The sequence below is a fragment of the Protopterus annectens genome, chromosome 8.part0 (genome assembly GCF_019279795.1).
Source record: "Protopterus annectens isolate FY-2018-M chromosome 8.part0, PAN1.0, whole genome shotgun sequence".
NCBI lineage: Eukaryota > Metazoa > Chordata > Ceratodontiformes > Protopteridae > Protopterus > Protopterus annectens.
Genome location: NC_056741.1, coordinates 1,887,941,846 through 1,887,964,874, shown reverse-complemented (window position 1 = coordinate 1,887,964,874; position 23,029 = coordinate 1,887,941,846). Strand labels below are relative to the sequence as shown.

At 43.5% G+C, this 23,029-nt stretch overlaps 1 protein-coding gene across 1 annotated transcript in view; it reads left to right on the top strand.

The window, feature by feature from the left end:
• Positions 1 to 23,029, top strand: part of PLEKHG4 (pleckstrin homology and RhoGEF domain containing G4) — a 3,374,045-nt gene that overhangs the window by 3,319,197 nt on the left and 31,819 nt on the right. Inside the window, exon 23 of the mRNA XM_044079537.1 lies at positions 17,662 to 17,742. Coding sequence (XP_043935472.1) covers positions 17,662 to 17,703 — 42 coding nt within the window. The 3' untranslated portion in view covers positions 17,704 to 17,742. The remainder of the gene's footprint in view (positions 1 to 17,661; positions 17,743 to 23,029) is intronic.

The following is a 23,029-nucleotide window of genomic DNA, read 5'->3' as shown; positions in this document are numbered from 1 at the left end:
TTCAACAGCATTTCTGAGGGGGGTGGCAACTAAGGATATTTTGGAGGCAGCTACTTGGAGTTCAGTGCATACTTTCTCTAAGCATTACCACCTTCCTCTCTACTCTAAATCTAGGGCTGGTTTTGCCACGGCTATTTTGCAGGGCATGTTGACAGCTCCAGCTTCTTTATGATTTGCCAGCCTCCCTTACCTCTGCTTTGGGATTCTACCCAAGTGTTAGGACTGCAGCAATGTGAGATGAAGAACATAGTACAGTTTTGTACCTACCATAAATGTAGATGTTCAAGATCCACATTGCTGCACTCCAATTTACCCTCCCTCCCTCCCCTCTGTGTCTAGGGGTGGTTGTGTGGGTGGGGTTGTACTTTGTAAATTTGTATATATTGTACATATATTTGGTACAGGAGTGTTTGGTGTTTTTGGTTTTGGCCTTATCTGTTTAGGGTCTTCTGACATCTGGGGCAAGAAAAGACTGAGGATATGACGTCGGTCATGCGCATTTGTACCCTGACGTCCTGACGTCAGACTAATGCGCCTTGACCGACGACAGCCTTATACTTTGGTATTCGGGCCGACTGGGACAGCGGACTACCCAAGTGTTAGGACTGCAGCAATGTGGATCTTCGAACATCTACATTTATGGTAGGTACAAAACTGTACTTTTTGCATTTTATTTATGGGTATTCAAGTTTCCACCCACTTCTCAAAAAGGTGACTTCACTAATTGCCCATATACATGCTGTATGTAGTCTTGTGCTTTTGTTCTGCTAACGGCTGAAAATGGTCCAAGAAGGACCAGTTCACTTATTATGTTAATAAATTAATTAAAAAATAGCCATTAAAGGTTTTTATTTATCTTCCATATCCCAAAGATATGCAGTAGGTAGACTGTGGACTGGCGACCGTAGATTGTGTGTGTGTGTGTGTGTGTGTGTGTGTGTGTGTGTGTGTGTGTGTGTGTGTGTGTGTGTGTGTGTGTGTGTGTGCTCGCGACAATCCACTTTTGTTCCATACTTGCTTAATAAATTTTGTTTATGGTGGCAGCTGTTCATGAGGTTGCTATAAGAGATGGATGTGACTTCTCAGCACTAGATGGAAGAGCTTTTTGTTATACACAAGTAATCTGTTCAACTGCTTTTCTAGCTGGAGTCATGATAGCACATGGTACATTAAAGTATGAAGGCAAGAAACATGCACATACAGAAACAGCTAATATAGCAGATTGATATTTCACCCACTGTTAAAAGGAATGCAGTGTCTGAGATGATACACTGCTTCTTAAAATGTTCCATTAGTGCATGTCCATTGGTGCTGTACTGCAAAGTACAGTGCATCTTGCAATGAATTGCCAAGGGCTTTAGGCATAACTACAGCAGTTTAAAGTATTGAAAACAGCAATGTTTTTCTGGTCTCATCATATATGTTTACAGAAACACAGTAAGTGGTAGGCACACTGAATCTGGACCTGTGGCTTCTTGCTTGGCTATTGGTGCACACTTACTGATTCTTTTATATTTGTATAACATTAGTCGTCACAAGTCACATGTGCTGAATGAGTTAAAGATTTTGTAATCTTTCACTAATGTGAATTTCTTTCATAATAGTTATGTACTCTCACAAAGGGCCTATTTCACTGCCGTATCCATTTGAGGACTGCTGTGTCATATTATTAATAAATATGCACTTCAAGCCTTCATGTCTCGTTCTGATCAGAGTTAATACATGTAAACCTTTCACAGTGGCTGTTTAACATGCTTTGTCCAGGATTAGTTTCTCTGTCCTGCACTCAGTAGCATCTAGCTTCCCTGCAGTCCTGTGCAAGATTACTTGCATAATCAGGGAATGAATGTCTGATGTTCTTGTTTCACTGTTGCAGTCATTACATTTGGGTTAAACTGCTTGCAGGTAGCCCTCAGTCGGCCTGATTAACAAAGTCTTGGGTCCTGTGTCGGTTGCTGTCCCTTCTTCCATGACGTCAGGTCGTCAGGGGTAAAAAAACATGCAGCCGATGCGATTACATCAGTCTTTCTTGCCGTGCGGTGCCTGAAGCAGAAGCAGTTTGCAAGTGCCGGTCGGCCGACTCCTGAAATTTTCGTTTTCGAGTTTCAGAACCGAAGTCTTCAACTAAAGCTAAGTACCCTGTTGGGGAAAATTTTTTCTTGCTCCAGACCAATGTCAGAAAAAGTTAATAATTGTATTTCTTGTGGGAAGCAAATACCTCATAAGGACTTTCATTCTTATTGTATTCCTTGCCTAGGCCCTGACCACGACGTTGCTAGTTGTCGGTTTTGTGCTAGATTTAACCGGTACGATTTTGCATTTCACTATTTTGGCAGAAGATTTAACTATACAATGTCGTCAGATAGCCATCCAACTACCGGAATTCACAAGAAACGCAAAGAAAAGGACAGGCATCCGAGGTCCAAAACCAACGACGAGGCTTCTTCTAAGTCAGTCGCCGGTTCTCCGCTACTTTAAACTCGCAGGCCGCTACCGACACCCACGTGGAGTCGACCAGGCCGCTGTAAGCTCAAGGTATTGGACCTTCGGAAACTATTCTCTCAGATGGGTCCGGTGCTGCTCAGCAGGCATCGGCTTCTGAGGGTGTTTTCAGACCTACTCAGTTATATATTAAAACGACTTCAGCTTCTAAGGCAAAGACTAAAGCACCTTTAAAGACAAAGAAACAAGTACAACAGCCTCATGGACAGGCCTGCATGCCTAAAAAACAGATGCTCAAAATGGCCGAAGACCTAATTACTTTGATCAGAGGTTCCCATCACCCTCCTGATAAGAGGCTAGGCAAGAGACAGAATATGAATCTTCAGATCACGTTTCCGTTTTATCTGATTCCTCTTCTGATCAGGAATACTCTCTTCCTCCCTATGAGGATTCTGATGCTGAAGAATCTATCCCTTCAGCCTCTCCTCCTGAGGATTATTCTTTTGGGGAAACTTTACATACCATGAGGGAGCATTTCCACTGAGAGAGTCAAGATTATTCTGAATCTAAGAAAAGGCTCAGAGACTTCCTTTTACTACCACAACACAGGCCCCTAGCTATTCCACCTGTGTTAGACATAGTAGACGATCTATTTTCAGAGTCCAGTCTGACCCCTGACTCCTTACCTCCAGCTCCTGTTAAGCCGGACAGGTACTAGAGGGTTCCTGACTCTCATAAATTCCTTTTCAAAAACCCTGCTGCTGACCCAGAAACTATCTCTCAGGGTCCCAAAGGGGTCAAGGCTTCCACTGCAAAAAACCCTACTCCCTCTGACAGGGATTCTAGGGCACTGGACAGATGGGGAAAAAATATTTACACTTCTGCTACCTTGGCTATAATGGCTTTAAATTGTCAGTTTCATATGCTCAAATATCAGCAATATATTATGTCACTGCTTAAACAGAAAATGTTGATAAATTCTGAATGTGCAGAAAACAAAGAAATGCAGGATTTATTGCATGCAGCTGAACAAGTTGGAAAGCATACTTTGCAATGTGGTTTTGATTCTCTGGAGGCCTCCTGCAGGGCCGCAGTTACGGGTTCTATCATTAGGAGGCATGCTTGGTTAAAGGAATAAAATCTACCTGATCATGTTAAAGCAAAATTATTAGATGCTCCATTACAGCATGATGCTTTGTTTGGTGTTAAAGCAGAAGAGGTGTTAAAGAAAATGGAGGACAAAGCTAAATCTATGCAAACAGTCAAGGATTTCTTACAGGTACAGCCACCAAGATTTAGCAGACACTGGCCTACAAAGAATTGGTCCTTTCCAGTGTCAGACAGGCCACAAAGGGGCAGATACAGACGCCCTAGAGGCAGATCCCAGCCCCAAGGTTCGTACAGGTCTAAACAGTGGGGTGCTTCTACCTCCAAAACTGGAGAAGACAAATCACAGCCATACAGGAAACAGTCCCAATGACTTCCCCCTGCATGCGCCAAGCACTTATCTTCTGGCAGCACCTTTAGGGGGAAAGCTAGCACTTTTTTCTCAAAATTGGCACATAATAACCCAGGACAAATGGGTCTTAAACATAGTGTCACAAGGCTACAAGTTTCACTTCCATACCCTGCCAAGGGCAAACGGTTGGCCAGACCTGCCAAAACATCAATGGGCAGAGGTACAAAAACAAGTCTCATCCCTCATGGACATGAGGGCCATTCAACAAGTACCAGAGCAAGAGCAGGAACAAGGATTCTATTCAAGACTGTTCTTGGTGCCCAGAAAGGACAAAGCCTGGAGACCAGTACTGGACCTATCTATTCTAAACACATATCTGGATATTCCAAAATTCAAAATGTTGACTCTACAGCAGCTTCTGCCCATGGTGGGCAAGAAGGCTTGGCTTGTGACTTTAGATCTAAAAGAGACATACCTGCATATCCCAATCAGACAAACATGCAGAAGATGCCTCAGATTCAAAGCTGGCTCAATGCACTACCAATTCTTTGCACTACCCTTTGGCTTATCTACTGCACCCAGGGTCTTCACAAAGTGCCTGGCACCAGTAATTGCATTCTGCAGACAAAGAGGAATACAAATATATCCTTACTTGGACAACTGCCTCATTCAAGCAGAGAACAAGGACATTCTACTACAGCATCTGGCGTTTGTAAAGAGATTACTACCATGCCTAGGGTACACAGTCAACGAACAGAAATCAAAACTAGTACCCTCTCGAGATAATATTCCTGGGTGCAAGCTTAAATACAACTGCCCAGATGGCTTATCCCACGCCAGACAAACAAAGGCAACTGACTACCTATTTCAAAATGTTGGCAACAAAGACCCAGTTATCTGCAAGAAAATTTCTGCAGGCTTTGGGCTTCATGGCATCCTGCATTCTACTAATTCCATATGCAAGACTGCATATGAGGAAACTTCAATGGTACCTAAAAAGTGTTTGGACTCAACATTGCCACTGCCTGGAAACAATAGTTACTCTCATTCCCTGCCTGCAACAGGAGTGTCAGTGGTGGGCGAAGGCCTGTCACCAGAACAAGGGACAGCCATGCACAATACCCCCAGCCACACAGACATTAACAACGGATGCATCGGATTATGCCTGGGGAGCCCACATGACAGGAAGATGTATTCAAGGCACATGGTCCGCAAACCAAATGCATCTACATATCAATCAAAAAGAGATGCTAGCTGTTCAAAATGCCCTGACAGCCTTCAAGGACCTACTAAATCCGGGGCAACTACTGATAAAGACAGACAATACCACGGTCATGTGGTATATAAACAAGCAGGGAGGCACTCATTCTTACCCCCTTTGCAGACTGGCCATGACTTTGTGGGACACAGCATTGACTTACCAAGTACATCTGCAGGCACATTTCCTGCCAGGAAAGATAAATACTCTGGCAGACGAAATAAGCAGAAACCTCATGGACCCCCACGAGTGGAAGTTGGATCCACAAGTCTTCAGCATGGTAACAAGGAAATGGGGATGTCCGGACATAGATCTATTTGCCTCATCTCACAACTGCCAGCTAAAGATATTCTGCACAAGGACTTATCACAGACAAGCATGGAAAGTGGATGCCCTATCTTTCAGCTGGAAAAACTTAAAAGTATATGCCTTTCCTCCTCTGCCTCTCCTCCCCAAGGTACTCCTAAAGGTCAGACAGGTGAAGCCAAAAGTGATACTGATTGCCCCAGACTGGCCACGCCAGTACTGGTATCCAATCCTAAGGAACTTGTCTCAATGCCCAGCCTGGACCTTACCTCAAGTGCCTCATCTACTGTCCCAGCAGAACAATCAGATCCTGCACAGCCAGCTCAAGACCTTAAATCTGGCAGTATGGCGGATAATGTAGTCTTACAAAACACACCTCTCACTAAAGCGGTGATGGATGTCATTTTGGAGGCCAGGAGGCCTAGTACTAGAAAATCCTATGCTGGAAAATGGAAGAGATTCTGTGCTTGGGACCAGGCACAAGGAATTGACACAGCTGGACCAAATATTCCTCAGATTTTGCAATACTTGACTGAGATGCTGGACAAAGGCCTATCCTTTTCATCTATAAAAATTCATGCCTCTGCCATTTCGGCTCATTACAATATAGAGCCACCAATCTTTTCTCATCCTTTATTAAGGCAGTACCTCAGAGGGGCCACAAATTTAAGGCCTCCAAGGAGATCACCAATACCTGCATGGGACCTCAATTATGTTTTAGAAAAACCTCACCCTGCCTCCTTTTGAGCCAGCTGCTACAGCTGATATAAAGTTTTTATCTTGGAAAACAGCTCTGCTCCTAGCAATAACTTCTGCAAGTCGAGTCTCAGAGCTATAGGCACTCATGGCTGTGGAACCTTTTATCATTTTTTATCCAGACAGAGTTTCTCTGAGGACAAACCCGACATTTATGCCTAAGGTAGTGTCCAGTGTGGCCCTTAACCAAACTATTCATCTGCCTACCTTTTATCCAAACCCACAGAATAAGAGGGAGAGAATTCTGCATTCTTTGGACATACACAGATAGCTACGCTTCTATTTGAACAGAACAAAAGCTTTCAGAAAGACAGAGCAATTACTAGTGGCATATGCTGCAGGATCACAAGGAAAGGCTATCTCAAAGCAGACTATTTCAAAGTGGATAGGCCACTGCATTCGTTTCTGCTATTCACAACATGGCAAGTCAGTACCTAAGGGCATTAGGCCACATTCAACCAGAGCAGCAGCCACTTCAGCAGCCTTCCTCAGGGGATTACCAACAAAATCTATTTTAGAGGCTGCTACTTGGAGTTCAGTGCACACCTTCACAAAGCACTATCACTTACCACTCTACTGTAAATCCAGTGCAGGCTTTGCCACTGCAGTTCTGCAGGGCCTCATAGCCGCTCCTAATGCTATTTAGCTCCAGCCTCCTAACCTTAGCTTTGGGATTCAACCCAATTGTAATGACTGCAGCAGTGAAACACGAAGAACATAGTACAGTTGTGTACACTTACCATAAATGTAGATGTTCGAGTGTATTCACTGTTGCAGTCCAGGTTACCCACTCGCCATCCCCCATTTCTTTGCTGGAACTTATCTGTACTTTTCTATTCTATACAACCTATGTGGTGTATTTGCTTGTAGATAAAGGCAAAATATTTACTTTGATGGATGCATGTTTTATTGACATATTTTTAGCCTACCCTTTTTGGGGGCACCTGACATCTGGGGCAAGAAAAACTGAAGAAAATGGCGTCGGCTGCATCTTTTATACCCCTGGCACTCTGACGTCAGGGAAGAGGCGACAGCAACTGACGCCGGACCTAGACTTTGGAATTCAGGCCGACTGAGGGTAGCCTGCCAGCAGGATAACCCCAATTGTAATGACTGCAACAGTGAATACACTCGAACATCTACATTTATGGTAAGTGTACACAACAGATTCATAACCCAGAGGCTCCCTTCGCTCTGGAATAGAATTCCAATTCATGTTAGGCAGAGCACCTCACTGACTCTCTTCAAAAGAATCTTCATGAGTGGATGGGGGATCGTAGGTTTGTCCCGGGGATTACTTCCATGTCACTATTAGACAGAGACACAGTAAACTAAACTTTAAAAAGGGCACAGTATACTCAAATCAAGGGGTGGCATAATCCAAACACAATCGGGCTAGGCTTATAAATGCCCCAGGGCAGATAGCCTAGTATGAACCTATGAACTGTACTTTTCAGTCCCAGGAGACACACAGGGCTAAGCAGTGGGGGGCCTCCACTTCCAAATCTGGGAGTAATAAGACTCCCCCCTATGGTAAACTGTCTCAGTGACCTCCTTTTAAAATTTCCAAGCACTTATCAACTAACTTCCCCTTTGGGGGGTAAGATTGCTCTTCATGCAAAGAACTGGGAGCTCATTAACCAGGGCAAATGGGTTTTAAATACAGTGTACCAGGGATACAGATTTCACTTCCACACGTTGCCAACACCAAATGGGTGGCCGGACCTACCCCCTAATCAGTGGGCAGAGGCCCAAAAACAAGTACTTTCTCTCTTAAGCATGGGGGCTATTCAGTTGGTACCAGAAGAGGAAAAGGGACAAGGTTTCTACTCAAGACTTTTCCTGGTACCCAGAAAAGACAATTCATGGCGTCCTATCCTGGACCTGTCTACTCTAAACATCTTTTTGGAGATTCCAGAATTCAAGATGCTGACTCTTCACCAGTTGCGTCGTATGCTAGGCAAAGACACCTGGTTGGCAACACTAGATTTAAAAGAAACATACCTGCACATCCCAATCAGGGAATCTTGCAGAAAATACCTTCGCTTCAAAGGAGGCTACACGCACTGTCAGTTTTCTGCACTGCCTTTTGGCGTATCTACTGCGCCCAGAGTATTCACAAAGTGCCTAGCTCAAGATGTAAGAGTGTTCAATCTCGCCGTTTATTCTTACACACGGGTCCGGAGCCGATTCGGCTCGGAGTCGGCCGAATTGCAAAGCTCTGAATCTCAGAGAAGCTCGAGACCAGCCCATATCCCACAATCCTCCCTGCCATTACTCAGATCTAGTTTGCCGCTGCAACAGATCGGATCGAGGAGAGCTCGGACCAGATAGAAAATTGAGTTTTGCTTACTATTTACAGATAAGATACTGATTTTTTTCCTGATATTACCTTATAATTCTTAGATTATTATAGAAGTGCTGTGTGTGTGTTTTATATATATATATATATATATATATATATATATATATATATATATATATATATATATATATATATACCCTTTTTTTCTTCAGGCACCCTTTGTGGCCTAACCATTTTTCTTTGGGTGTGGTTTTTGTGAGTGTCTTCTTTATATAGCCCTTTCCACATATATATATTCATATAGGATTAGCATTTTTTCTATACTCATTATTTATTGTTTTTATATTACTATGTCAGAAAAAGCTAAATCTGGCTTTAAAAGATGTCAGTGTGGGCAGAAAATGTCCATTACTGACAATCATGCTTCCTGCGTCTACTGTCTTGGCCCTCTCCATCTCCAAGAGGATTGCTCTATTTGCCATTCCTTTAGCGGGAGGGTCATGACAGATAGGCGCAGGAAGCTCATAGACAGAGGATTACTGAAGCCTGCCTTTCAAGAGGCTTTGGACAAGTCGGATCAGGCTTCTAAATCCTCGAAGGGGTCGAAGATGTCGGAGCCCATGTCATCGGCTCCGAGTTCATCTTCTCTGGTTCGTTCGCCGGTTCCGCAGATCTCGGGGCCGAGCGTCGAACATTTATCTTTTCCTGAGCCCCAGATCTTGGAACCGGTGTCGGAACTGCCACCACCGTCCATTCTTCGGTCGGTGCCATCTTCGGCTCCTTCGACCCGTTCTTCCAGACCCTTGTCTGAGACAGATGTGGACCGTGTCGTGCAGAAACTCATGGAAAACACGGCCCTTTCCAAGTTAATTGCAGTTTCCTCCCAGTTGGTGTCGAAACTAGAAGGCCTCCCCATATCTCCAAGGGGTCCTCCTTCGAGACCCATCCAGATCTCAGAGCCGGGAGAGGTTGACCTGATGATAGTGGAGCCCTTGGTGCTGAAACCGTCCATTGCACGAGCGACACCATTAACTTCGACTCCTTCGGAACCGATAGGGGAGTCGCGGAGCCAACGGTCTTTGCTTGGTTTCGGGACCGAGAGTCGTACCGACCCTCCCTCTTGGGGCCTCGGCACAGACTGGCTCGGCTCCGTCCTCGGGGTCGGAGCCCACGGCACCTGGGTCTGGGATGCTTCCGTGTTCTTCGGAACCGGGGGAGCCCTCGGCCAGGGGTTCTGGGGCCTTTGACCTTATGAGGAAGGTATTGTCTGCACAGACAACCACATCATCAGGGGAATCTTCTCCTTCCCCAAAAGGGCCACTTTCTGTTTCTGCTCCCACGATCCATCCCAAGCGTAGAGCCCAATTGCCTCAGCCACCCCCAGAGGGTTCCCCCTGTTCCTTGGAGGCCTCACCAGAAGCCCTCTCTGATGAGGTCCCGAGGAAACGGTTGTGCAAGAGGAGGCACATTGATTCCCCACAGGAATCTCTAACGTCTGACACTGACTTGGATGAGGCAGAGGGGTCCCCCAAATCACCCACGGAGGATGTGTCATTTGCAGACATCCTGGAGATCTTGAAACAGAGGGGTGATTGGCAATCCCTAGCCCCCACTGAGGACGAGTCTGTGCTGCTGAAGGCTTTTGGGGCTCAACATTCTACCTCCTGGGTGACTCTGCCCTTCGATGAATTAATGGATTTGATTGCTCGAAGGGCGTGGGAGGCACCTGACACAGTGGAACCAGTCCCTAGGAAACCAAACAAGTTCATCACTGCCCCCCAAGATAAATGTTATCTCACCAAGGGAGTTCCTGTCGACGCTATGGTGGTGGCGGCAGCCACGAAAAAGGAGATGTCTGAGTCTTCCTCATCTGTTCATCCTCCTAATAAGGATTCTAGGACTATGGACAGATATGGGAAGCGCATTTTTAGTTTAGCGACTTTTTCCATGCATTCGCTAAACTATCTGACCCACTTCACACGTTTGCAGAGGGATCTCATCAAGGAGCTGACAGATACCCTCCAGGGTAACACAGATGTTGCTGTTTCAGAAAAGGTAACAGCACAACTTAACACCCTCACCTCCATAGTAAACTCATCCATGAGGCTTATCTCGTATTCAGCCGAGGGATCGAGTTGAGCTGCAGCTTCAGCGATTGCTCTTCGAAGACAATCATGGATGCGGCTGTGCTCCTTTGCGGAAGCCGTCAAGTCTTCTTTTGCCAATGCCCCTTTTGATGGTGCCACACTTTTCGGGCCCAAGGTTAAGGAGACTCTCACTCGGTGCGAGCAAGAGGGAAAGACCCTGTCTGCTGTCGGGGTCCGTTTTTCCGCTCCTACTAGACCGTACCCCAAAGGGCAACGAGGCGGAAAAATGTGGTTCCGTAAGAATCAGGGATCTTTCCAGACCACACAGAGTGATACTCCCTCCAGAGGCAGAGGAGGGGGTAGAAATGGAAGACGCCGCCCCGGCGGCAGAGGGGGTCCACATAACCAAGGTGACAGGGATTCCATCCCTGGGAAGCCTTTCCAGCACTCCTGAAGGGATGCCCGGCTGTCCTGCTCTGGAGGCAGTTGGGGGTCGCTTGGCTGTATACCCACTGGCCTGGCTAAACATTACTTCGGATTCTTGGGTAAAAAGCATTATAACCAGAGGATACAAAATCCCCTTCACTTCAACGCCACCTCTACAAAGAAAGTTTCCAGACGTGCCACCCCGTCTGTGAAAGCTAGCAGCTGTAGAAATTTCAAAGCTGCTCAAAAACAGAGTCATCCAACCAGTCCCGGCGGACCAAAGAGAATTCGGAACTTACTCAAGGTTCTTTTTAGTTCCAAAAAAGACAGGGGACTGGAGACCGATCTTAGATCTCAGCCATCTCAACAACTTCGTGAAGAAGGAAAAGTTCCGAATGATCACGCTTCAATCGATCCTTCCATTCTTACAGAAGGACGATTGGATGTGCTCTATAGATCTCAAAGACGCGTACTACCACATCAAAATGGCCAGACCGTCCAGAGATCACCTGCGCTTTCGGCTGGGAGCCAGTCACTTTCAGTTTCGAGCTCTGCCCTTTGGACTCACCTCAGCCCCCAGGGTATTCACCAAATGCATGGCAGTAGTTGCGTCTCACTTGAGACGACAAGGATTCCAGGTGTTTCCCTATCTGGACGATTGGCTCCTCACCGCCACCACCGAGCGTCGCCTATTGCAAGCCAGAGACTACACAATCGGCCTTTGTTCCCACTTAGGGATATCCATAAACCTCGAAAAGTCTTGCTTATCGCCCTCACAGTGTATTTCCTTCATTGGAGCAGACCTAAATACACGATCGACACTACTGAAGCTCCCCCCAATAAGAGCTTCAACACTCAAACAGCAGGTCCTTCTTCTTCTGGTCAGCAAGAAAGCCCCAGCCAAACTGGTGTTAAAAGTGTTGGGACTGATGGCAGCTGCACTAATTGCAGTTCCTATGGGAAGGTTACACATGAGGATCCTACAATGGCTGCTCTTCGCGCACTGGTCGTTCCAAGACCTACCCCTAGCGCACGAGATCAGGATAACAGAATCTTGCAGACGGGACCTCTCATGGTGGGTGCACGATCAGAACCTCACTGTGGGTCGTCCGTTCGTTCTACCCAGTCCAACAGCCACAATAACCACGGACGCTTCCCTGATAGGGTGGGGGGGGGCCTTTTTCAGGGAAGAACAGTCCAAGGAGAATGGTCCAGCACGGAGTACACTCTACATATAAATGTTCTGGTGTTGAGGGCGGTGTTCCTGGCGTTGCAACACTTCCAAGACCTCTTACCTCTAGGAACAGTAGCAGTTTAGACAGACAACATGTCTGTAGTCTGGTACATAAACAAACAAGGGGGAACCAGGTCTTACCCGTTATGCAGAGAGGCCATGAGAATTTGGCAATGGGCAGAGTCCACGGGTCGCTTTCTGATAGCAACGCACATCCCGGGGTCATCCAACGTCATTGCGGACAGGTTGAGCAGAGCCATCCTGTTACCTCACGAGTGGTCCCTCAATTCACAGACGGCGGAAAAGATCTTCCGCAAATGGGGCCAGCCTTGCTGCAATCTGTTTGCTTCCCTGTTGAATGCAAAATGCAGAAGCTACTTTGCCCTTCTACCCCCTCCGGGGGATGTCCCCAGGGACGCACTGATACACGATTGGCCCCCGGGTCTCCTATATGCATTCCCACCGACTCCATTGATTCCCAGATTTCTACAGAAAGCCAGGAACCTGGAAAGGACTATAATACTCATAGCCCCATTCTGGCCTCGTCAAATATGGTTCCCCTTTCTTCGAGCCCATCAAATAGAGGAACCATGGATTCTGGACCCAGTACCAGATCTACTGACACATTCGTCGGGAGTTCCTCACCCGTCTCTACAGTCCCTCAAACTAGCAGCTTGGCTGCTCCGCTTCCCTGCCTAGCCAGGTCTCATCTACTCCCTCTGGCAGTTCAACACATTCTGGTTGCTTGTCATAAAGCTTCCACTACTAAACTCTGTACGAGTAAGTGGAAACGCTTTGTATATTGGGCATCTAGTCAGAACTTGGACCCCTTGGTAGCTCCTCTACATAAAAGTTTAGAATTCTTATCCATCCTTTTTCATGAAGGAGCTTCTACTTCCACGCTAAGAGTACAGTTGGCGGCCATATCAAACTTCCATATTGGTGAGGAAGGTTCTCCCATTATGTCTCACAGACTTTGTATGGCCTTTATGAAAGGAACCTTCCATCTTAGACCGCCTGTCAGAAAACCTTTCTTTCCATGGAGCCTGAATTTGCTGCTGTTGCAACTCATGTTACCACCCTTTGAACCTGCTTCGTCATGTCTCTTAAAGTTCTTATCGTGGAAGACGCTGTTTCTCGTCGCTGTGACCTCAGCTCGTAGAGTCTCAGAGCTGCAGGCATTATCGGTCAGACCACCTTACTTGATATTCCATCCAGACAGGGTCTCTTTGCGTACAAATCCATCTTTCCTTCCAAAAGTATGCTCAGTTACGAATATTAACCAGTCTATAGAACTCCCTACCTTTTTCAAAAACCATACTAACAAACTGGTGTATATGTTGCACAAGTTGGATGTTCACAGGCAATTAAGATTTTATTTAGATAGGACCAAAGCTTACAGGAAAACGGATCAGCTCTTCGTCGCATTTGCAGAAAATAAAAAGGGCATGGCAACTACTAAACGTACACTATCTAAATGGCTTGCTGACTGTATAACATTTGTATACTCTAAATCAAAGCAATCCTTACCCACCAAACCTAAGGCCCATTCTACCAGATCCGTCTCCACTTCCTTAGCTCATGCGGCTCGTTTGCCTTTGGACACTATTTGTGCAGCAGCCACGTGGTCTAAACCACATACTTTCATCACTCATTATAGAGTGGACAAGGTCTCCAAGGATAGGACATCATTTGGTTCCACTGTGCTTAGGAACGTTCTTCCATGAGTCACTCGGGGTTACGGAGCTAGGGACGCTACCCGTGTGTAAGAACAAATGGCGAGATTGAACACTCTTACATAAAGAAGTTATGTCCTTACCATAACGTTCCATGTAGAGTGTTCATCTCGCCTTTGTTCTTACATTCCCCCCCCCCACGTGTTTGGAAGAACTGGTAGGATTAGAGTCTGATCGACATGTCTTGACCCCTTCCGGGGTATATGGTCCCGTTTGTCATGGGATATATGCTTAGACCATTAGTTATTGCTGTGGTGAGAGAGTGTCTCTGAATGGCTGAAGAGAGTGTATACTTCTAGCACCGCAGGTGTTGGATCTTTTGGTCTGGTTTGTTTGCAAACTAGATCTGAGTAATGGCAGGGAGGATTGTGGGATATGGGCTGGTCTCGAGCTTCTCTGAGATTCAGAGCTTTGCAGTTCGGCCGACTCGGAGCCGAGGATCGGCTCCAGACCCGTGTGTAAGAACAAAGGCGAGATGAACACTCTACATGGAACATTATGGTAAGGACATAACTTCTTTTTATTGCATTTTGCAGACAAAGAAATATTCAAATATACCCATACCTGGACGATTGTCTAATTCAAGCAGAAAGCCAGGACATACTTTTGAATCATCTGGCCTTTGTACAAAGGGTTCTAACTTGTCTGGGGTACACCATAAACGAAAGGAAATCTCACCTGGTACCCTGTCAACAAATTATATTCCTGGGAGCAAGCTTGTATACAACTTCCCAGATGGTTTACCTCAGATCAGAGAAACAAATTCATTTGACAACCTACTTCAAACAAGTGGCCACAAAAACCCTGCTATCTGCAAGACAAATACTGCAAGCCTTGGGGTTCATGGCCTCCTGCATTCTTCTAATTCCATATGCAAGACTACACATGAGGAAACCACAGTGGTATCTAAAAAGCCAATGGTGTCAACATTCCCAGGATCTAGAAGCAATGATTCCTATCATACCTTGCCTACGCCTAGAGTTCCTTTGGTGGGCAGAGGCCTGCCACCAAAACAAGGGACTACCTTTCACACCACCCTCTGCTGCCCAAACCCTAACAACAGACACATCAGACTATGCATGGGGGACACACCTGGCAGGGAAGTGCATTCAGGGCAAATGGAACCCAAGTCAAATGCACCTGCATATCAATCAAAAAGAAATGTTAGCTGTACAGAATGCTCTGACAGCCTTCAAGGACTACATTCTTCCAGGACAACTAATGGTAAAGACGGACAACACCACTGTTTTGTTGTACATAAACAAGCAGGTGGGTACACATTCTTACCCCCTCTGCAGACTAGCCATGGCATTGTGTAACACAGCCTTGAGCTACCAAGTGCACCTACAAGCTCAATTCCTGCCAGGAAAATTAAATACACAGGCAGACGGACTAAGCAGAAACCTTGTGGACCCACACGAGTGGAAACTGGAACCAAGGATTTTCAACATGTTGACAAGCAAATGGGGGATGCCAGATATAGACCTGTTTGCCTCTCCCCAGTTGGACAAAGTTTGCACAAGGACTCCCCACAAACAAGCCTGGAAAGTGGATGCTCTGTCCTTCAGCTGGAAAAACCTATCAGTCTATGCCTTCCCCCCTCTGCCTCTGCTCTCCAAAGTACTACTAAAAATCAAACAGGACAAACCAGGGATGATTTTCATTGCTCCAGACTGGCCAGACCCCCTCCTGCGCAGTGTGTCACGGTTATCCGCATGGCACCTGTCTCAGACTCCTTCCCTGTTGTCCCAGCAAGAGAACCAAATTCTGCACCCTCAGGTTCTAACACTGAACCTTGCAGCCTGGCTAATTACCCAATTTCTCCTTTACCATCCCTCAGTAAACCTGTGATGGATATCATTTTAGAGGCAAGGAGGTCTAGTACTAGAAAATCTTATGCTGAAAAATGGAAAATATTCTGTGCCTGGAACCAATCTCAAGGGATGAGCACAGCAGCGCCCAATTTACCTCAGATTTTACAATACTTAACTGAGATGCTTCACAAGGGCCTGTCTTTTTCCTCCATTAAAATCCATGCCTCAGCCATTTCATCTCTTTGTGTAACAGAACCTCCTCTCTTCTCTCATCCACTGCTCAAGCAGTTCCTCAGAGGGGCCAAAAATCTGAGACCACCCAGGAGAGCTCCAACCCCTGCCTGGGACCTTAACTTTGTTTTGGAGAAACTCACTCTACCTCCTTTGGAGCCAGCTGCTACTGCGGACTTAAAATTTCTTTCTTGGAAAACAGCTTTCCTTTTAGATATCACTTCAGCTAGAAGGGTATCTGAATTACAGGCCCTTATGGCAATGGAGCCTTTCATCATCTTTCATGTGGACAGGGTGTCCCTCAGAACAAATCCATCCTTCATGCCCAAGGTGGTATCCAGTGTGGCTCTTAATCAGTCCATTCATTTGCCAACCTTCTTTCCCAATCCATAGAACAAAGGGGGATGGATACTGCATTCCTTAGATGTGCACAGACAACTTAGATTCTACTTGGATAGGACTAAACCTGAAAGGAAATCTGAACAACTGCTGGTGGCATTTGCTGCAGGGGCAGAGGGGAAGGCTGTTTCAAAGCAAACCATTTCTAAATGCATTCATTTCTGCTATAAGCACCATGGAAAACCTATCCCCATGGGATCAGACCTCACTCCACCAGGGTTGCATCTACCTCTACAGCCTTTCTTAGAAGCGTTCCTACCAGGGACATCCTAGAAGCTGCTACCTGGAGTACTGTACATACTTTCACCAAGCATTATCATTTGCCAATTTTCTCTAAATCCAGAACTGGCTTTGCCACTGCAGTCTTGCAGGGCCTTGTAGTCCTAATGCTATTTAAATTCCTCCTTCCAACCATAGCTTTGGGAATCTACCCAAATGTAATGACTGCAACAGTGAAACACGAAGAACATAGTACAAATTCCTCCTCCCAACCATAGCTTTGGGAATCTACCCAAATGTAACGACTGCAACAGTGAAACACGAAGAACATAGTACAGTTGTGTACACTTACCATAAATGTAGATGTTCAAGTGTATTCACTGTTGCAGTCCTGGTTACCCTCCCTCCAGCCCCCTAACTTCTTTTGGCTATACCTTTACTTTCACTTACTATGCTTAAAAGCTTTTTGGTGTATTTGCCTTTTTGTTGGAGGTATATCATTGTACTTTTATATTTAATTGCTTCCCATTAGGGGGGCACCTGACATCTGGGGCAAGAAAAACTGATGTAATGGCATCGGCTGCATGTTTTATACCCCTGATACCTGACGTCATGGAAGAAGGGACAGCAACCAACGCAGGACCCAAGACTTTGTTAATTAGGCCGACTGAGGGCTACCTGCAAACAGATAACCCAAATGTAATGACTGCAACAGGGAATACACTCGAACATCTACATTTATGGTGTGTACACAACTGTACTTTTAATATCCAGTTCAGTGGGAATACTCTTACTGCTGAGAACCGTGCATTTCTACACCAGCTGTTTTTTTCATCTCTCATTTTTTACCCACTATCCCATTGTTATCCCTGAGCCCTTTACTGAAAATAGGGCTGCGATCTAAATTGCCTTACATGTTTCCAGACCTGTGTGCACTAAAGCACTGCTTTTCTTTCATTTCAGTAACCGTTTTTTTTTTTCCCTTGCAGAAAACAAATCAGATTGTCATAAATCCATCCACAGTACTATAGGAACCACAGGATATCAATATTCATTTCTACATTGTCTAAGTAAGCCTTACTTATCTGCCTTTTTTTTTTTTTTTTTTTTGAAGAAACATTGTCATACTGTGATGCATTCATAAAATTATTTTAGTTTTCTTTGTTTGCATCAAATTTGCATTCAGTCAGCCAGTTTGATGCTTGGCAGTACTTTGTAAATCATGTGTGCTGGAACATGAACCCTTGCCAGTTTAACTGCTTGCTTTAATTTGTTTGAAGATAACTTGTGTGTGCATACTAATGTTAAAGGACACAAAAGTTTGAGGTATCACCTTCAAAGACGGTAATGAAAAACTTTTAGCTAAATTTGATTAGGAGGAGATACAGTGGGTGGAGTGGAGAGTTGAAGAATATATTAACTAATAGGGAGGAGGGCATTTATTAAAATGGCTACAAATACTATATGTGTTGGTGTTTGCATGAATTGTCCAAGGGACTAATATACAGGTAAACAAATTACCTGTGCAGCAAACTGGAGAACAATTAAACAGAAATTTGTATTGGTAGCTTTATCATTTGCCATGACCAAATTCTTCATGTCCGCATACATTCGTTATGGTCTGTCCCATTATTAGATCAATGAACTGATAACATTTGCAGTGTAGGATTTGCAAAGGTTCACCATGCCCTTTCTTTAGTAGTATTAGCGATTTCAGAGTCTAAATATAACAGGACACAAGGGAACAGCCTCCAGATGGATGATATAGAAGCTTAAAAATATTTTCTGTGTTGTGCTTTGGCTTATTGTGTGATCAGCTCATTGTTTTCATTTAATGTGGTTCAGGGAGTATATAGAGTGAGGGGATAGTGCTTTAGCCAGTCTCACTGTAACTGTTCAAGCTTGTTTCAAGGGATTCCATTAGAACTACTCCTTTGAAAGCTGTGTTGATTATAAGAGATGAAATTATTATTTTTTTAAATTTATTTTTATACACCAGGGGTCACCACACCTTGGAACAGGCGCAGTCCTTGACTCAGAGTTTCATATAGTGAATGCTTATTTTGCGTATTTCTACCAAGTGCACATTGCTGAGCATTTGGCCATTACACTACTGACCAGATACTGCACACCTGTCTCTGACGTGTCAGTATTTAACGTAAACTCTTTAATAAAATCAGGCATTACTAGCACAATTTCACATCATAGAATCATTTTCATTTCATTAACTGCTATATCTGCTTCAAGACACCATTGTACTTTGACATGAGCTTCCCCTTTTGTGCGATCTTCCAAAGTACAGTAGTTACAAAATTAAACCAAAAATATGTACATAGTACCCAGCTAGTCCAGTAATAGCCTTCATCCCTCTCTTAGTAGAGGGTAAAGGCCAATTTTTTTTTATGGCCTCTCTTAATTTTGGTTGTGGTGTTATCACCCCTGTTCCTGAAAGATACCCTAAATACATAGCTTCCACCATTCCCAGTTTGCATTTCTTACCATTTATAGTCAAGCCATTGCCTGACTTGTGGACTGTAGCATAGCATGCACTTAAGATATGCAAGAATCCAAATCCTGTTAATGAATGACAACATCAGGTATGCAGTAGCATATTGTGAGAGGAGTTTCGGTAGTTTATTCATCAGCTTGTGAAAGTGAATGAAGCTCCATTTAGGCCAGATGCAACACTATATACTGAGATAGACTATCACAGGCTACAAAACCTATTTTATCTTTGGGGGGGGGGGGTCTGCCAGTATCCCTTTATCAGGTGTAATGTTGACATTCTCTATGAACTCATTAATTCTGGAAGTGGGATAAGCAATAAAACTAAATGCAGTTTGGTTTCCAAAACTCATTACAGAATCTAATACTTACATCAAGGTTAAGGGATTGTTAGGCTATTGCATTCTCACTGACTTGTCTGTCACTCTGAGTTTAGTCATATTTTAAACTTCTGTTGATGTTTTTAGACTTGGGTACTCTGTAAGGTCTCATTCTAGCTTTTGATCCAGGGATTGTGTCTGTATTATGTTCTGTTAGTTTAGTTCTCCCTTACATTACTGAGAACAGTTATGTGTTAATTAAGGTTCTTTCACCTCCACAGCATCTTAAGCAACAAAAAGTTGAAAGGGTTGCTGCCAAACTTGAGAGCCTATAACAAGAAAATAACTAGAAATTCTTTGGAGATTTTAGACATGTGTTGTACATGGAAATACTTATGGAAAACTTAATTTTGCCAAGGTGATGAGGTTCAACAATAAATAGGTAAGATAGGAAGATAAGAGTTAAATTGTTGATGTATGATAATTCAGAAAGAGATAAATATCTGGAAGGTTTTGTTTAACAATATTTTAAGTGCATGGGGGGAGTGCCAGCACCTTGGAAGATAGCTGTGGTGGCTGTGTAATCCAAAAGGGGTAAATACCTTTCAGATTCAGCTAGATATAGATCCACTGCAGTTTTAAACCATAATTATAAACTGTTTATATGTATACTAGCTAGGAGAATGACACGTGTTGCCAAATGGATAGATATGGATTACTCTGGTTTTCTGGAAGGGAGAAAAACATTTGACAACATTCATAGAACAGTGATAATCCAGATGGAAGGAGATGTAAGTAAACCCTGCTATTATTGGTGGGTCTTGATGCACAGAAGGCTTTTGTAAGAGTCAGCTGGGATTTAGTGAGTAGGACAAAGGTAGTATTTGCATTCCTTGATAGAATTATATGATTAATTAGGAGGATAAATTGTGGGGGGGGGGCAGAGGCAAGAATTAAAGTGGAAGGTTTCTTCTCCAGCAAGCTGTGTTTGAACAGAGGAGCCAGGCAGGGATGTCCTCGTTACCCTTCATTATTTGCTTTGTATTTATAGTCATTGGCAAAGAAAACAGGGGACTCACAAATTCAAGAATACATCTGGCATGGTAATCAAGAAAAGTTAGATTTATTCACATGTGATATTATGTTGTTCTTGAGAAACCCTGAATTGGATATTTTGGTCTTATGGAACATTCTGATGCAGCTTTATTTTTTCAGGATATAAAATTAAATGAAGATAAAACAAAGGCTATATCAGTAAATTGGTTCAGCAATACTGATAGTTTTCATGACATAATATGAAGAAGTACTTAGGTATGTTTTTTTTAAAAAGGTTTCTATTATGGCAGCCAAGGATATGTGGAAATAGGTAATACTAAGAGTGAGAAGCTGGAAGCTCCTGATTGTGGATATGGATACTAAAATATAAAGAGTGAAAATGTATTTAGTCCCTTTAAATTTGTGTACAGGTCTAGTATATTTTTACCATCAGAGTTGAAGTGTGGACCATAACTAAGAGTTTCAATAATTTATTTGGGAAGGAAAGTGTTAAGTGGAGTAAGTTGATTCTCCACATAGAGCACCATGGTCCAGAATTACCTGATTTGAAGGGATACTTTAGAGCTACACAGTTAAGGCTGAAAAACATAACATAAGCAAAAGGTTATAAATCAAAGTGTAAAGGTATTATGATGACATGGGGGAAGTATGAGATGTAAAGAGAAAGTAGGATTTTGGATGCAGTCTCCTAAGAGTAACAACCATACTGAATATGATATTCATAAAATAGATGAACAATTGTAAGAACTGAGACAACATGAGAATGGAAAAAAGATTTTTTACCTATATGAATAACTGCTAGTAAGTATATAGAAGATATGCAGGAAGGGTGGGGCAAGAATTTATTGGAGAAAATTAGTACGTAAGGGGGGGGGGGCAAGAATGTAATGGAGAAAAATTAGCAAAGGAACCAATGTAGTGGTTGCAAATAACTAGAGAGGGAAAGGTTACAGAGTGGGATGAAGCCAAGTAGAAGTTTAACTGCAGGTTGGAGATCATCTCCCCTAGCACAGATTACTAACAGTGTTTAGGTTAAAATTTAGGGATAGGGGCATGCTAATTGAAAGACCAACTCTGGTAGGATTTTTAATCAAGCCTAGAACAGAAGTTGCTGTTAAAAAGAGATAATTAGTGGGGCATGTAAAATATTGCATTATAACTATAAGAATCGATCATTGAAGGTCAGAAAATATTGGGAAGAAAGACTGGAAAGGCATTTTACAAAGGATCAATGGCACCCAAGTATGCAACAAAGTACAAAGTTAGGATTTTTGCTTGAAAGTATTTGCGTAAATATTTTTATATCTCAAGCAGATTTCAGAGAATTTTTCTGCAAATGCTGGAAGCATGATGGGACAAAGAGATTAAATTGGAGGCTTGTTTTTCAGAAATATAATGAAATGGCAAATTTAAAAAAATTCCCTACAGGGACTTCATCAAAAATGTTGGGGGAGCAAATGGTTGTAACAAAGGGAATGATTATTTTGCATTCTGATGCAGGATCTGAATTACCAAGACATGGTAAAGCCTTACTAAGTTTAATAATATTTGTTACCAAAAGACCAATTACTGGTAAAAGTAAATCAGAGTCTAAGCCAACTGTAAATATTGCAAGGGAGATAAAAGAACTTGAAAATTGAAAGGGGAAGGAGCAGACTACATAGAAATAAATGGAATTTGTGGAAACAATACATGTAGAATAATATTCAGGAGGAGGAGGACTGAGGTTTAAGGAAAGGCAGGGATTGGGCAATTTAGGTGATGTTGGCCACCCAGTGGTGTGAACCTTGGTTCTAGGTGATTGTCACGGTTGAAGTGACAGCCTAACCCCATGTACAAAAATGAGAAAAAGGGGTTGTGGATGGATGGAGTAAATTTTAATTGTTTAAAAGAAAATATATTTATAGTAAATGAAACATAAAAATCGTTTGCTGTAGTTTTTCGTTTCTTTTCTTTGATTATACATATATCACTATAGTAAAAGGTAAGAGTTTAATAAAGGTGGTTAAGAAAATGCTTTCACCTTCTGCTTTTGAAACTTAGCAAGGATTCTTCTAACAGTACGTTTTCTGCTTCATTTCACAGTTTTTAGTAGCAAGGATTCTTCTAACAGTACTTTTTCTGCTTCATTTCACAGTTTTTGGTACATTTATATCATTCATTTGCTTTCTCTTTCTTGGATGTCTAACCTTATAGTTAATTCTTTTCATCCCCTTGTAAGGCCTCTGCCATTTGGCCAGAAATGTGTTTTCCACTAGTACCTGATCATTTTTGTTAAATTCCCTTCTGTGAATCTAGCATTCATATTATAAATTTGTTGTTGCATTTCCTTACCTCTCTACACATGCTACCTTATCTGTCTTGCAAAGTAACATTGTGACTTAAACCACTTTTTAATGCTGTCTTTTGATCTTCCTAAGTTTCCTTAGCAATGTCAAGCAGCTGCTTCAGATGCCTGCCATACAGCAGTTTAAAT